Raw genomic sequence first — 17,481 nt, forward strand, 5'->3', positions numbered from 1 at the left:
GGTTAATGCACAACAACCTAGAGCACCAAAAAGTGAAGATAGGCCTCGAGATAAGAGTGGGGTCACTTGCTATAATGTAATGAAAAAGGTCACTATTGCCCTAAGTGTCCTAGATTGAGAAAGAAAGATGGAAAACAAGTATCCTTGTTAGAAGCTTCTTCAAGGGATGAGAAAAGAGAGGTAATGATGGCTAAACGAGGGCGTGGTAAAGCAAAAGAAGAAGAAGAAGAAAGCAAGGAAGAAGTAGATGAGAAACATCAGGAAGAGGAACACCATAATAAGAAAAAGAGGGCATCTAGAAGGAGAATAACCAATCAGACTTTCCTTTAGGACAAGGCATTGGAAGCCATGACTTGTGGTCTGACCTTAAAGAAAAGGAAGCTCATATCACCTTTCGTCAATTACTTGCTTTGTCTCCAAAACTACGAAAAGAATGGGGAAAGCTAGCAAGAGTGTCAAAGAAGAAAAAGAAGAAAAGTGCCATTCCTAGCGTTCAAAATGTAGATATAGATGTTGGTGATGATGTACCTATGGTTAATGTGATCATTGATGGTCAAGTGATTTCTAATGTGTACATTGATGGAGGTGCATCGATTAATGTCATGAGTGAGAAGACCATGATAGATGCTGATTTAAAATACTCTAGTACTACCTCTCCTTATTGCATCAAATTGGCTGATAACACTAGGGTAAAGACCTTGGGAGTTGTGAAGAATCTAGAAGTGGATGTGTGTGGAATTTATGTGCCTACCACTTTTCAGGTGATCCCTACCAAGCCAGATGCACGTGCCTATCCATTGATTTTGGGAAGGCCTTGGCTACGCAAGGTGAAGGCTGTTCAAAAGTGGGATACTGGAGAATTGATTTTGCAAGAAAATGATAAGAAGGTGCGCTACAACATCAGAAGTCGCAAAAAGGAAGTTGTCAAGGAGGAGTCTTCAACATCAAAGAGTTCGAGCTCTGACTTAACCGATGAAGAAGAAGAGACAGGGTGTAGCTCCGAGGAGTCCAGCTCAGAGGGTGAGGTAGAAGGAGTGGCCTTTGGTCTTTGTCTTGGTGTTGATCGGGATGAGTCAGGAAGGAACAAGGTGGTGGTGCAAGAAGATCCTGTAGAGACACCATGTGGAGGATGTGGAGCACACTAAACGACGCCAATGCAATGAAGAGCTTCTTGGTGATTCTCTATTAGGTAGTGGGAAGCTCCAGTACTTGGATATGTTAGATGATTTTCCATATCTCTTTGCAACAAGCTATTCACAACTTTGACTTGTCTTTCTTGTGGAGGACAAGATTGAGTTGAAGCCAGAAAGCAAGCCAGTTGTGTAACACTTAAGGCGATTGGGAGTAATCCAAGCTGAGGCACTAAAGAAAGAGGTAACACAACTACTTGAGGCGGGATTCATCTTTCCTGTTGATAATTCAGAATGGATATCTCCTATAGTTGTCACACCAAAGAAAGGAAATAAGTGGTAGGTTTGTGTGGACTTTCATTCTTTGAATGCATGCACTAAGAGGAATCATTTTCTTTTGCCATTCTAAGATGAAATACTAGACCAAGTAGCAGGGCATGAGATGTATTCTATATGTGATGGGTATTCTGGGTACTTTTAAATTCAAATTCGGGAGGAAGATTAAAAGAAAACATCATTTGTCACACCTTGGGGAGTTTTTGCTTGCAGAGTGATGCCTTTTGGGTTGACCAATGCACCATCTACATTTTAAAGGTTCATGAGGCAAGTGCTGAAGCCTTACTTGGGAAAGTTCTTAAGGGTGTTTTTGGATGATTTTTGCATTTATTCTTGGCACATAGATCACATGGAGAAGTTAAAGATGGCCTTAGCTAGGATTGATGAAGCAAAAGGGTGTCTAAATCCTAGCAAGTGTCATTTGGCTCAAACAAAAGTAGTCTTATTGGGGCATATTATGTCTAAAGAAGGCCTACAAATGGATCCTCACAAGGATCAAGCAATCATGGCATTGCCAAGTCCTAAGAGTGTCACTGGTGTTCGCAAAATTCTAGGAAAAAGCAAGTATTATCAAGCTTTTGTGATGATTTCACAGAGATAGTACATGCCATGAACTTGCTGACAAGAAAAGGAGTTTCTTTCCAATGGGGTGTGGAGCAACAAGAGTCTTTTCAGCAACTTAATGAGGCCATGAGTAAGGGTCCAATATTGAAGCCCCCTGACTGGTCTCAAGACTTTTATGTAAATCCAAGTGTATGTTTGCATTCAGTTGGTACTGTATTGCTACAAAAAGGAGAGGCAGGTAGAATGCAACCCATCTATTATGCCAGCCGACAACTTACAGAGGTGGAAACAAGGTATCAAGAAATGGAGCAGCAAGCCCTCTCTTTGGTGTTTTCAGTCAGAAAGTTTTGCTCCTATTTATTACCTCGACCATTTTTCTTCCTTACCTCTCAGTCTGTATTAGCATATCTAGTTCGCAAGCCTAATCCTGGGGGGAGATTTGCAAAATGGTTGTCAGAGCTTCAAGAGTTCCCTTTCTCTTTTGTCACTGGAAATACCACTAGGTCCACTATGGCAAATTTGCTCACAGGACAGGAGGATCTAGGAGAAGAAAAGAAATATAAGGAGGACATTAATGATGAAAGGGAGACACCACCAACAGCTTTTGTCTTGTATTTTGATGGGACTTTTAGTCCTTCATGCCAACAAGGAGCCAGCGGGATAGTCTTGATGAATTATGAAGGTCAAGAGGTGTGGGCAAGAGGACAAGAGCTTCCAGGTATCACAACTAACAATGCAGTTGAGTATAATGCTTTGATTCTAGGTTTGGAGGGTTGTCTTCAAAGTCAAGTTAAAGAATTGGAAGTAAGAGGAGATTCTCAGCTTATTATAAAGCAAATGCAAGGGCATTACAAGACAAGAAGTCCTCATTTGAAGGAGCTTAATCAAAAGGCTATGACACTATGTAGTCGGTTTGATTTTTGCAAATTTGTTCATATAAATAGAAAAGAAAATCAAAGGGCAAATGAGTTAGCTACTCAAGCCATTGTAGTACAAGACCGGGGGGTGGTTTCTTTGGTAGACACTAGATGGCCAGAACTGCAAGATGTTCAGCAATATGTGGAAGAAGGAATGTTTCCTTGAGGGTTAACTGCACAACAGAAGCAGAGATTGGTAAGGAAGGTTTGTCCCTATACTATTGTTGATGACATTCTTTATAAATTGGGAAAAGATAAGGTGCTCTGTCAGGTGGTCCATCCCATGGAGACTAGGAGAATCCTAGAAATGTGTCATGAATGCTCTGGTCATTTTGCTTCAACAAGCACAGCTAGGAGAATTTTATTTTTTTTTGCGCAAAAAGTAGTGCTAGTTATATTACTTGAAAGCGAGAGTACAAGAAGGCCTTAAGGCCAGCGGGATATAATTACAAAACGGATTCAGCCCGAGAAGTCAAAAAGCTAAATACAAGCCTCTTAGGGCATAATCATCGGAGAGTGGACAAACAGCCACGGTGGAGGGGCATAATGCCACTGAAGACTCTGAGTGGAGTGCTGGAAGAATAACTCCCGGTGATCCCAGTCGCGAAGGAAACGTCGTCTCTTTTCCTTCCCTGCCCGGGACTCTCCCTGGATCTGATCCCACTGACCCTTGAGTGTGTGAATAATCGTGCTCCAGATATCTGCTAGTGTCTGGGTAGTAGAAGTAGTTTGAGCTCCTACAGTCTGCGCGCATTTGGAAGTCCAGATATGCCAGCCTGCGATGCTCCCTATGATCTCCCAAACTGGGTGTCGAGGCATCGCTCCTACATCTGTCTCTGTCAGATGCCATGGGAAGCTGTCCATGTAAGCCCAAGTGGCCTGCGTGATGAAAAAGACGGGATCCTGTCCAGAGAACTCATAGGCCAAGTGATGCTCCGGCTCAGTGCTGCACCAACAAACGGCTCCCCAAGTGATCGGGTATAGCCCTAGCTAAGATCCCCATGATTCCTTTCCAAACCATCTGCGCATGCGAGCAGCTCCAAAGGCAATGCTTCAGGGGCTCCTCCTCCTGAAAACATATCTAGCAATGCCCCTCCTGCCCCATCTATCTCAGCCAGCTGCCAACTGGAAGCCCCTTGTGTGCCACCATCCAAAGGAAGTAGGAGATCTTCCTCGGACGCCAGCTAGGAGAATTCTTAACGCAGGTTACTTTTGGCCACGCCTCCATAAGGATGTATATGAATGGTGTCGAAGTTGTAAAGTATGCCAAAAGTTTGGAAGGCGACAATTTTCCTAGGTCCTTCAAGCCTATTTCAGGATTATGCGAGTCGGTGGGCAGAGGCCAAGGCCACAGTCAATAGCAAGGCAAGCACAGTTGCAAAATTTCTCTTTGATCAAATTTGTTCACGCTTTGGTTGTCCTTTGGAAATTCTCACTGATGGAGGAATTTAGAAATGAACTAATTGAAGATGTGGTACATAAGCTAAAGATAAATCATAGCATGTCCATGCCATACTATCCCCAATGTAATGGCTTGGCTGAGAAAACAAATGGATTGTTGTGCAATTCAATGGAAAAGCTTGTAGACACCAAGAAAAGGCATTGGGATAGGCACTTGGTAGAAGTTTTATGGGCTTACAGAACCACATACAAGCTAGCTATTGGGTTTACACCATTCCAACTAGTGTATGGAATAGAAGCCATTTTGCCCATTGAATTGGAGATACATAGTCTTCGCACTACTGTTGCAAGAAAAGAAGGACAGGAGAATGCCTATGCTCAATGCTTGGTATAGCTAGAAGCCTTGGATGAATGCATATTATATGCCTTACAAAACTTGGAAGCTTCTCAAAAAAGGCACAAGGCCCGTTTCGACACCAAATTACACAAGAAGAAAGATATTGCAGAAGGAGATTTGGTCATGAGGTTTGATAGCCGTCTAGACAAGCAGCTAGACAAAACATTTATCGGACGATGGGAGGGACCATATCGAGTCAAAAAGAAGTTCATGAATGGAACCTATCAGCTTGAGGATGTTGACGGCATGGTGATACCCGGATGCATCAATGAGTATCGCCTTAAATTCTTCTATCCTCGACCACCTTGAGGGCCAGCAGACCCTCTCTGTTACAAGAGAGGATCTGTTGGGGGGGGGAAGATGTGACGCCAAAAATTGATATTTTTTATTTGGCATTGGTATTGTTTTCTTCTATGTTCGATAAGAGTTTGAGTATCAAGTGATAGCCTAGCGGCTCTCACTTATTTCTATTTTCTAAGATATTGTATGGGATTAAGAGGATGAGTGGAATGGATCATTGTAAATACCATAGGTATGAATTATAAATACCTTGGTATGGGGTGAGAGTTATTTGTGTATGGGATATTATGGGTTTTTTTAGAAAATAGGAAGAGTGAGTCATATAAAGAGGTGGACTTATGTCCATGTGTTCCAATAATATAAGAGAGGCCACATGCCAAGCATGTGGAAGGCATGTGGAGGAGTGTGGAGTCAAGAGGAATCCTTCTAGAACTCCTATGTGGAATAAGGAGGATGTGGACATATGGAAAAGAGAGGGTTCCTATGGGCTCCATGTGGGGAGAATCTTGACTTTCTCAATATTTTAAGAGTCTTGAGAACCTTTTGATGGGACACATGGCAAGAGTAGCCAAAAAGGACATGGATGGTGACATATGGGCTTATGTGATCGATGGGGAAAAGAATCTATAGGCAGCAATTGTAAATGGGTGAAGGAAGGTGACAAAATCTATATAAAAGGAGCCCTCCTCTCCCTTGTTCATCAATCTCTTCCACCATTAGGCCTCATGTTGCTGTAGCTCTAGTCTCCTCAAGCCTCTTCCATGAGCCTTCTCTCCCTCTTGTAGATATTATCTTATGTAGACTCTTGAGTCCATCTCTCTCTAGTTCATTCTCTCTCTATGAGTAGTCTTGGAGCTTCTGCTCCCTCTTTTTTTACCCCCTTGGAAGCTAAGAGGTGCGTGAAGTTTCATTACCCCCAACTTCATGTCACACCATCAACTAGAATAGAATTGAGGGATTCTTGGGTGTGTTTTTTCCTCAAACTTTTAAACATGTCTTCGTTGGTCTTGTCTGCTCTTCCTGCCCACCAATCTCTAGTGTATATTCTGGCCTGTTTGGCATTTATTTTTGCTTTTGCCCTAAGTTTTGCGCTGATAGACCTTAGTTGTTCCTGTCCCTATGTTGTGCGGTTGCTTTCTAGGAGAGTCATTTGTTCTTTGAGCTTATGGGTTCTCAGGGTTCTAGCTTTATCTGCTCTCCGTTTGATTGCTTGTAAAAAGGTTCTGGTCCTCACCGTCGCTCTGATCCACTTATCAGTAGCACTGGCTGTTCCCCCAAAGGCATTTAACCAAATTTTGTCTATCTTGTCTCTGACGTAAGGAAGTTGGAAAAAAAAATGGTTGGTGGCTTTGAACCATGATTGGCCAATTCTCCTCTCTTCCTTTTCTAGAAATGTAGCGATTGGTTTGTGATCTGAGAAGGAAAGGGTGCCAATTGCTTTGCACTTGATGCATAACAACTCCTCCACAATTCTCTTAGAGCAATACACTCTATCCAGCTGCCCTTTCCTGTGAAGGGAACCCACCTGATTGTTTGTCCAAGTGTAGGAGGTGTCTCTTGACACGTCCAAAAGCTCGGACCTATCTTTGAAGTTTGACCATGTATTTAGCTCATGTCCTCTTAAAACACTGCCTATTCCTTCCCACCTGTCACCTCTGCTCTCAACAACCATGTTGTAGTCACTGAGAAGAAGCACATTGTCATTCAAGAGGACTGTTTCCCATAGCAACGCTCTATCTCTAGCCACATTTGGGGCATACACAGAGAAGATTTGACATGAGAGGTGAGGGTGGCAAAAATCCACTCCTACTCCAAATTTGCCAAAGTTTGGAAGGACCCTTGTTATCCCAGCTGCCAAGTGTTTAGCAACCCCAAGAGCCACACCTCCTCTCCCCTCCTCGTGGCCTATTGTGAACCAAGTTCTGTTGTCGTCGATCTGTTTAAGTTTCCCAGTAGATCTTAACTCCTCCCACTTTGACTTCTTGAAGTGCTAAGAAGTCGGGGCATAGCTTATTTACTCTCATCCATCTCTTAAAGACCAGGGGCTTCAAGTCATTTGTTAACCCCTGCACATTAACTGATAGACACGTGAAGTTTTTTTGGCTTGTCATTGAGTGGAGCTTTTGTTCCTCAATTTCTTGAACATGATTGGGCTCAGTTGAGGGGAGAGGGCGAATCCTCTAGATAGTCTTCTCTTTTCCCTTTCTGCTAAGGCTTTCTTAGTCGGGATGTCTAAGTGGGCACTGCTCAACCTTTTTTCTAGTTGTGTGGTTCTTTTCCCTTTTACTAAGGTAAAAGGCTGCTCATCTTAAGAGATGGACTCGAATTCCGCTTGCTCTAGCTGAGCTTCGAAGTTTTGCATGTCAGGAAAAAACTCCTCTTCATCAGAGCTTTCTTCCATATTTTCTTTGCTACTTCTACTCTCTACTTATCTACTTTCTCTAAAGTAATTCTATCCTCCTTGGTCTGGTTAGGCTTCTCTTCTTGAAGCAGAAGGGTAGGTGCCCCTGTCATTGGCTTGGTCCCTTTCTTTGGATCTTTGCTCTTCTTTGCTAGTTTCTCTGGTTGCTTCTCAGTTATCTTCTCTAGTTGCTTCTCTTTGCCACGATTACTTCTAGAAGGACAGTCTTTCATAAAATGACCCCCCAGCCCATAGAGGAAGCAGGAATTCGGTATATTTTTATAGGAAACTTTTTGAATCAATTCTGCACCGTCTCCATCTAGAAGTCTAATGGCGTTAGGGGGGTCTAAGGATAGGTCCATAAGAACACAGGCAAGAGGGTTTCCTCTTGGGCTTATGAACCTCTCGGTTTCTACACCTAGAAACTGGCCAAGGGGCAAGCAGAGAGCCTCTAGTTGTGGGAATAGGGAAAGAGGCAGATCAGGGAACTCCACCTAGATAGGTGCCTTAGTGGGTGGAGGAGAGACGGGATTGAAGGAAGGCTCCCAAAGCTGGACTAATAAAGGTTCATTTTTAATCGTCCAAGTTCCCTTCTGAACCACTTCCGTTGCCATCTCTACTCTTTTGAAGATAAAGACAATATATCCATTTCTTAAAAAATAGAAGGGGGTGAGTAGGGCAACAAGACATGGAAGACCAGGAACAACAAGGGCAGGTAGGAGTAGCAGGATAAGGGTGCTAGAGAGGCACAAGATAAGATGCCAGATGGGAATAGCAATGAAGGCACCTTTGAGAAACAGAATCAAAATAATCTGGAGGGGAATGGTGTCAAGGGCACCTTTGAGGAGCCAAAGGAAGGAAATTCAAAGGGGAATAGTGGGAAGGGCACCTCTGAGAATCTAGAGCAATAATCATCTAAGGGGGCGGAAGGAAGTGGAACACTCGAGCAATGGGAAGAAGACATTGCACACAAGGAGCAAAGGGAGGTTGAAGCAGACAAGGTCAATGCCCGAGCCCTCATGAAAGCCTACCGAGCAGCCAATTGAGTAGTAAAGGGGTGGTACCACTCGGACCACCACCATCACTTTGCCCTTACCTCCCTTGCCTCTACAAAGCCTACCTATGCCAAGCCATCCCCCTTGGATCCAATGCTTATTCAAGACAATCCATCAGGATCAAGCTGCATGGCAAGTTCTATGGGATAATATGGTGCACACACCCTAAGCCTTGGATTTTTTCGCCAACCATTGGTCCCCTCCCCAAGTACTCAAACATAACCTTTTCCTCCTTCAAACGTAGAACCAGGAGGAAATGATCAAGTTCTTCGAGGAACAAATAGCAAGTTTGAGATGGGGCTGAGGCTGACTTGACCACAGAGTGCAAGTCTCTCCAAGAGCAGCTGAACAGCAAAAACTAAGTCTACAATGAAGTGATCCAGATCTACTCTCAACTATAGCACACCCATGCTAAGCTCAAGATGTGGCAACCTGCAATGCAAAGTAGACAGACTTAAAGCACTCATGCCAAGTCTAAGAGCAAGGTCATAGTTGTGATGGGGAAGAATATTCAGCTACTACAACATGCACTAAAGAGCATGCAGCAAAAGGCCAATGACCCCAGATAGAACCTGACAACTCGAACCCAAATAGAAGCACTTGAAAAGAAGAATACTCGGCTATGATAGGCTACTACTGAGGATAACGAGGATCTCAAGGAGGATAATGCACACCTATAATCCAAGATGGAGCAGTATGCCCAACTCCAGCAACTAGTCTATCTCCTCCAGGCTTCCGATGAACACCCCAACAAGCTGCCTCACTGACAGCCACCAGACCATGATAGCTAGAATGGTCAGACTAGTGTGCGTGAACTATTGATGCCAGGTAACTAGATGGGCACCTTGGAGCAGAAACCAACCAAAGATGGAGGTGGCTCACAGATGAGGCAGCTGAGGGAATCATGGCCCAAGCTCTCCTAATGCGTAATCCAACCGGTCGAGCAGACTGCAAGGAGATAGCTACACAAACGTACTGTGATTTTGGGAATGTTGCCACTTTTAAGGATGCCATAGTACGAATCAAAATTTTGGCAGACACAAGTGAGGTGGGTGTGTCCACTGAGTTGATTTTGGAGGCCAAGCCCATTTTCCCACGTGAGATCTCCCTGTAGCCATCCCATCTTTGAAAGTTTTGCATCGAGTTTCAAGTCGTGAGGAGATGCCTATACCATACTGGATCTATCGACAGATGGAAGAAATTGAGTTCACGTCTCCCCCCACTCTATGCATCAAGGTGTCTTTGAGCTAGTACAACCAGTAATATTGGTATACGACCGATCAATCAAGGATTTCAACCATTTTGTCAAAGAGCACGCTCAATGCGAGCACCGATAGATCGTCACTCAGATTCACCAATTGCCTAAGCCTACAATGCCCAAGCTCCCTTCTCACTATGCTAACTTTTTGTGGGAGCTCAAGAAGCTTATTAGTAATCATGTTACTGAGGCTGCATCAATGCAGAATAACATACTAGTTGATCATTACTCGGATTCACCAATTGCCCATCACCAATTGCCCAAGCCTACTACAATGCCCGAGCTCCCTTCTCCCTATGATAACTTTTTGTGGGATCTGAAGAAGCTTATTAGTAATCATGTTACCGAGGCTACATCAATGCAAAATAACATACAAGACCTATGTAAAGATCTAAGTACTAAGTTATAGGAGCGGGCATCCCAAGTTCAATGCTACACTAGGGATCCTACAATGGCACTGGACATCACCAAGCCTCATGAAAACCCAATGGTCAAAGCATGGACCATGGACTGCTAGCTTACCAACCCCAAGTAGCCTCCCATTGACATCAACTCAGTGTATCTATGGTGGTCATCCAAAGGGCAACAGACTTTTGAAGCCGAGCACCCCTGTACTCCTCCCCACGTAGATGATCTGATTGTGACCGGAAGCAAGGATAGCTTTATCAGAAAACCAAAACAAGACTTATATGCAGAGTTCGACATGAAAGACCTTAGACTTATGCACTATTGTCTTGGAATTGAGTTCTGGAGAGATTCAGATAGCACATTCATGAGTCAGCTCAAGTATGTTTTTAGTCTCCTGAAGAAGTTTCATATGGCAGAGTGCAAGATTGCAGCCACTCCCATGGAACAGAGTTTGAAACTTAGTAAAGATTCAAAAAAGCCTACAGTCAATGATAGATACTATAGGCAGCTCATCAGATCTCTTATAGATCTGACTATCACTCGGCCAAATATTTGTTATGCAGTAAGCCCACTTGCATAGTTTATGGCAAATCCAAAAAAGTCTCACTGGAATGCAACCAAAAGAGTCTTGAGAAAAATCAGAGATACAAGATAGTTTGGGATAGAATATAGAGAAAGTCATCCATGGTTGCATGGATACTGTGACAGTGACTATGCTGGAGATCATGAGACGAGGAGATCGACATAGGAATATGCATTTTTTCTTGATCAAGGTGCTATATCATGGTTGTCAAACAAACTATCAGCTATTTCTTTGTCTTCGACTGAAGCTGAATATAAGGCTATATGGCTCAGAAGACTATTGTCAGAAATAGATTAATTTGATGAGTCAAAGCCAACAACAATATACTGTGATAACCAATCAGCCCAAACATTAGTCAAGAATCCAGTATATCACTCCAAGACAAAGCACCTTGATGTCAAAGAGCACTTTATCAGAGAAAGAGTGTTACTTGGTGACATCACACTGCAGCATTATGATAGCAAAGAGAATGTTGCAGACATCTTTACCAAACCACTCAGTAAAGAGCTTTTCGAGAAACACCGACTAGCTCTTATTTTAACGCAGAGGAAGGACATTTCCATTAAAGAGATGTGATGGAATGTAATGCTCAGTCCTTCTTTGATTCCCCAGAATCATCTTGAGGGAAGGCCTACTTCATGATGTTGATCTTGAGGAAGGTGTTGAGAGTTCACGCTCAACATCATGTGATCATGTATGCATAGCACAATCATGTGATCATATGTGCATAGCACTAACCCAATAGAGTGCTATAAAGGAAAGGGTTAGATGCCCTAACCCTAACCCTAAATGGATTTGTATATATCTACATTTTCAACTAAATCTAGTATATAGTTAGTCATTTGTGGTGTGCTCGCCCTCTCTCCTCATCTCCACTCTTCTCCGCTCCCCTCTTCATATTTTGTCATTCCCATCATCGTGTTGCTCATTGCATTCCCTCTATCTTATCAATTGTATGCTTGCATGTTCTCTCACAAGGCAGATTGCCTTGAAAGAACCCACAAATGTTCATTTCCATAACACTAACCACAATACATTCATTTCTGTGATCACGTTCATAGTTTGCTTTCCTTGTATCCAGCTTGAGAAAAGTAGCTATAGCAAGTAGGAGGGACCAAAGTAGCAGAGCACCACAAGATGGGTGAGAAATCCCCTAACTTTAACAAAGGCCAATTTTGGCAAGGGTCATCTTCAACACTCGGAGTTGCATGCACTCCAATTGAACATCAGAGATACATTGCATAAATCGGGCCAATAGAGACATAATAGCAAAGTCTGTTAAAATGGGCCAGCCAAGAAGCTGCAATAATAGCTATGATGGAGAAGCAGCATTGCACCTACTCTTTAAAAGAATTTTTGGAAAGGAGTTGCTTATAATCTTAGTTGTTTATTAGAGCAATCTTGTAGTATTTGGAGACAAACAATAGAAAGGTAATTCTTAGTTCTTTATTAGAACAATCTTGTACTATCTGATATAATTTCATCTAATCTTTTGCAATATTGCACCCCTATGCATGATTTCATTTAAATGTTTGCATAAGCAATTACATGCATTACTTTTGGTTTCAATGTGAAATGTTGAAAAGCATAGATCTCGAATAACCCTTGAGAATCCAAAATAATTACAAAATTTGCCACCATTAACATTAGCCCAATCTAATTGCCATCCAAAAATAAGGAGAGCACATTCACCATAAGCACTACCTTAATGTTGGTTGGCATGAATCCCAAAGCTTTACACATTATCCATCCTTTAGTATGCATTATTAAGCTATGAGTCAGTAGAAGATGAAACATATAATTTTTGCTACACTAAGGCCAATCTTGTATTGCTATGTTTCCAACATTACACATTCCCTGCATCCCATAGCATGATACAAAGCAATCATGTTGATAACCTCCCACTAACATGTGTTAGGCACATCATTACTTTGCGTGATGGTAGTTGCAAAAATGATATTCATGCTACCATAATGGGGTTCCATGATTCAGTGTCAATAGCCTAGTTTCATTGTACAAATCATATAAGAGGCTAGATATGGGAGGCAATCCGAACAATGTGGAGTTGAGGAAAGAAATGTCTATGTATGGATCGCAAGGTTAAAGTTCAAAATTTTCCTACCTTGTCAGACATAAGTACTTAAGATTGATAATAGGTGTGGAAAATACAAGTTTATTTTGTACTGGATCAGCTTGCATCTTTGAAGCAAAGAGCAAGGAGATGAAGTAGTTCTAAACAAAAACAATGGAAGATATCTAAAGAATCTAATGAAAGACTTGTTTACATAGTTTGCTGACAAGCATCTTGTGCATTAAAATCAAGATACAACACAAGCATATAAATGATATGGTACAAACCAAGGAAGTTAAAATAATATAATTTTTGATATTTCAAAATTTGATAATTAGCATTTTTGCTAGAAAAGAGAGCTTGTGAGCATCTTTTTCATGATTTGAAAGGTCCGCATAGGCCAATTGACATTTATATGCTAGTGTGAAAGTTCATGGACACATGGTGGACTAAAACAAATTCCATGTGACATGTAATTTGTGAGTGGCTTCTTGAAAAAAGAAGTTTGTAAAGAAATACCCCTTATCATTATGCATGTTTGAAAACTCCATCTGTGGAACACATCACTAATAACAAAGAGCAGAATCAAAACCTTTGCTCTGCTACCTCATCTTTTAAGATAACCCAGCAAAGATCTTCCATAAACAGATATCGAAACGGCACTCAGATCAGATTCACTTGGCTACTTTTTTGTAAAAAAATCATCAATTAAGCTCAAAGACTTGAGTACTTTGGCAGCTGAATTTGCCATAAGCTGGGAACCTGCAACAACCTCTACCTTTCTCTTCTCCTGCATCAAGAAAAGTACGATATTCTTTTTACTTTCTTAAAGATTAAAGACAATGTCAATTAAAATAATATATGATGTGATTCTGTAACTAGACATAAGGTCATACATAAGCAAAATGTTTGACCCGATCTTGTGTGAACAACCTGCTTAAATACTTTGTTGCCTCCTGATAGCATGTACAACTGATTTTGGGGAGGCAAGTTGAATTGTGAAGATAGGAACTTTCCTTGAAGTTAATGAGGGTTTTCACACTTTAAAAACATTAGATGACACACACACACACCCAATCCTGGGATTACTGGCATCTATGCAGGCCCAAAATAAACCAAAATCATCAAGGTCTACAGAAGGGCATATGCAAACAATTTACTCTTAGTGGAACAACAGGCCTTAATATTCATTGAGAGGGTTTGAGAGGACATTAAATTCAGCCAGCAGTCTCCAGGAAGTTGAGGTTGGGGGGTTGGGGGGGGGGATAAAAGAGTGGGTATCATTAATTTAACATGACATTTTCCAGGAGTCCTTTTTAGCTCCAAGACATTTTAATATTTTTTTTCAAGAGAAAAGAAACTTCTATTAATGCTTAAAACACCATACAAAATAGCTTCTGAAAGGAGCTATAGATGGCAAATGCAAAAGAGATAGGTTGCCAAAATTAGAGGACAATCCTACTTCTGGATCTTCGCATCACTGCCTAGTGAGATTCCCAAACAGGAGCTAGCAACCATGGTGGTGGTCTATACATCAGCAAATACCCCTCATGGAAAAGTGTAAAAGATTCCTTCACGCCATGCCTTGCAGAAATGCTCTCACCTTTCGGCGATTGCTCTCGAACCTGGAGTATTGTGCTCCCAAGTGGCGCATAAATTAAGAATGATGTCCTACCAAATGAAAACTAAGGTGTTGAGGATGGTGTAAATTGCACCATACCTCTAGGGCATAGAGGCAAACCTTAACCCTAACCCTAAGGGGTTCACATGTATATCTTCATGTTCATGTTTAATACAACTAGTGTATAGGTAGCTATATCATGTGCACTTCTCTCTCTCTCTCTCTCTCTCTCTCTCTCTCTCTCTCTCTATTATGGTATCAGAGGACCAGGTGCACCCAAGCCCTTACATCTTGTCAAGGTACCAAGCCCTCCTTCCATGAGGCATCCTCCATCTCCGAGAGTGAGGTTCATCTTCGTGAGAGATTTGCGAGGTTCATTCCTTGAGATAGAGTTTTCTGTCAAGAGAGAGCGTTAAGCCCTTGTTTCGTTAAGGCGACAAGCCCTCCATTTGAGGCATCTTCTTCTCTTGGAGATTTCATCTTGTAGATCTCCTCTTGATCTTTGTTTTGCTTCAAAAAGCTCCCTGATCTAATATCTGGAGCTCAAGATATGGTTATTTTCCTAGTGAGGAGTATTCTATGAGAAACATAGATTGTGTTGTAAAAATTTTCAAGGTTTTCTACATTCCATCGGTTCTCGACGGTCCTCCTATGTGTGGTTCATGCTCTTATGGAGAGAGACTCTCAAGCTTTGGTAACCTCGACTCCAACATGAGTAACACCCATGGCCCAAGCTTCAAGCTAGACGGATATCTTCAACACTACGCCACAGCAACAAAGTTGTTATACAGCCACTTCGACCTCAAAAGCTTCTCAACGTGGACCTAAGAGCACACAAGGCAAGCAAGCAACTGGCAAACAAGTAAGTGGCTGCAAAATGACTCTCTTCAACATCATCTCACAACCGTGCAACGACGATAGCAGCTCTTCCACAAGCTCCAAAGTGCTCCGATCTCGGCTCTCTACCACGCAAGCCCTTGCTCCATCAAGGCATAAGCCCTCTCTATGATGCATCTTCATCAATTTCTATGGCTCTCATCAAAGAGCTCCTTCTCCTCTTCAATCTAGTTCAAGAATCTCTCCACTTCGCTTCATGGAGCTCATGTTATGGTGTTCTAAAGTTCAGAGGGTTTTTTGGTCATCTCTGTAGGATTTTGTGAGGTCTCTGCATCTCTATACATATTTTTTAAACTTGCATCTCTTTCCATATTTCTGAAGTTTAAAATGTTCAAAGGCTCCCTGTAAGAGGAATCTTCTTAAGAGAGTGTCATTGGAGGGCTTAGTAGAGCAACTAAATCAACCTCCACCTTCTGCCACTAAGGCTCCAGTGAGCTTCTGCAATGAAGTAGCCCACTCAAGGCTTCAAATGGTCATGCAATGAACTACGCTGAAGTGCTTTGCCAGTAGCCGCCAAGCTCCACTCAGTGTTCCATACAACGCTTCCAACTACGACTAGCTTTTGGCTCCATAGCCTCCATCTACAACGCCCCTATAACACCAGCTCCCAGCATCAACATTAACTTCTCCAAAATGCGATGAGCCATAGCCAAGCTCCACACAGCAAGGCTCTAGCCTCTACCCATGAGAAGCTTCAGCAACCACAGTAGCCCTGGCATACATCATCAACCTCCAACAAAACTCTCAAGCTTAGTCCACACTGCCATAGCTCAACCTTCACATCGAGGTAGACGAAACGGCTCAACCAGTAGTGCGAGTACAGCAACAACAAGGCTTCAGCCTACACAATGAGTCAAAACGAGCCTCGGGCTCCCAAGCCTTCATCTCCAAGCTCCCACGTCCATACGCACTGTCTCCATGACCGTCATAGCCAAAGCAGCTCCTCAATAGTCAGCCCATGCAAACGAGCACGACCTCGGCAATTTCACCTCCCACCTCTTGTTGAGATATCGAGATATTGGGAGTGACAGAATCATTCTTATGCATGTTGATGCATAATCGTCACTAGGAAGTGACTGTGTGGTTAAATACCACTTTCGTCAGTTTTGTAGATTTGCCCTTGTGAGGTAGAAGTTGTGTTTTTTTGCAATGACAGAATATTTTGCAGTGTTCTATAATGGCGTCTGATGCTCTTTCACAGATTGTTACTGAAAAGCTTAACAAGAACAACTTCCAAGCATGGAAGTTTAGAATGACGAATTTCCTTAAGAAAAAAGACTATTGGGAGTTCATTACTGGAGCTGAACAAGAACCAGTTATTCCTAATGTTTCCAATCAACAAGAGTTGCAGGCATTTAAAGGCTGGCATGAGAGAGCCAGAAAAGTTATGTACTGGCTGTCTATCAGTATTTCAAATTCTATGATTGTGCATATTCAGGATGCAAGCACGCCGAAGGAGGCGTGGGATACTTTGACAAAAATATATAGCACAAATATGCAAGCCAGGAAACTGCAGCTCAAGCAGGAGTTGCATAATGTGCAGAGAGAAAATATGAGCATCAATGACTACCACATGAAGGTGAAGAAGATTGCAGATGCACTTGCTTCTATTGCATCGCCAGTGAAAGATGATGATTTAGTTTCTGTGACCTTGAATGGTCTAGGAAAGGATTATGCACAATCTTGGACATCCATTGCCGTCCGTGGATTTTGAGGAGTTGATTGCTCTTCTAATTTCTGAAGAGTAGAGAAATGGTGGTGCATCTTCTTTAGGACGAACTTCAAAAGAAGTTGTCTTCTACTCAAATGCTGGAAGAGGTAGAGGCAGAGGTAGAGCAGGCCGATTTGGAGGCCGTGGTAGAAATCAGAATATGCAACAAATTCAAGAAAACCAGTCCTATGGAGGAGGACATGGTAACTTTAGAGGCAGGGGAAGCCAAAGAGGTCGTGGTGGATGGCAGAGAGGCCAAAATGCAAACAGCAATGTTGAATACTACTATTGTGGTAAAATCGGTCATATGGTTAAAGACTGCTATGAAAAGTAGAATGACATCATGATTGAAAAATTACAGCAAGGCAATTATGCATCCTCTAGTAGACAGGGTGATGACAGAAATGAGCATCTATTTATGATGCAGCACA

At 42.3% G+C, this 17,481-nt stretch overlaps 1 protein-coding gene across 1 annotated transcript in view; it reads right to left on the minus strand.

Moving 5' to 3' along the window:
• Positions 1-13,503: 13,503 nt before the first annotated feature.
• Positions 13,504-17,481, minus strand: part of LOC147880090 (kinesin-like protein KIN-UA) — a 168,665-nt gene continuing 164,687 nt past the window's right edge. The window contains exon 17 of the mRNA XM_087372136.1: positions 13,504-13,611. Coding sequence (XP_087228262.1) covers positions 13,504-13,611 — 108 coding nt within the window. The remainder of the gene's footprint in view (positions 13,612-17,481) is intronic.

This window comes from Dipteris shenzhenensis, chromosome 33 (assembly GCF_047967505.1).
Source record: "Dipteris shenzhenensis isolate YYH24624 ecotype China chromosome 33, Dip_SZ_1.0, whole genome shotgun sequence".
Lineage (NCBI taxonomy): Eukaryota > Viridiplantae > Streptophyta > Polypodiopsida > Gleicheniales > Dipteridaceae > Dipteris > Dipteris shenzhenensis.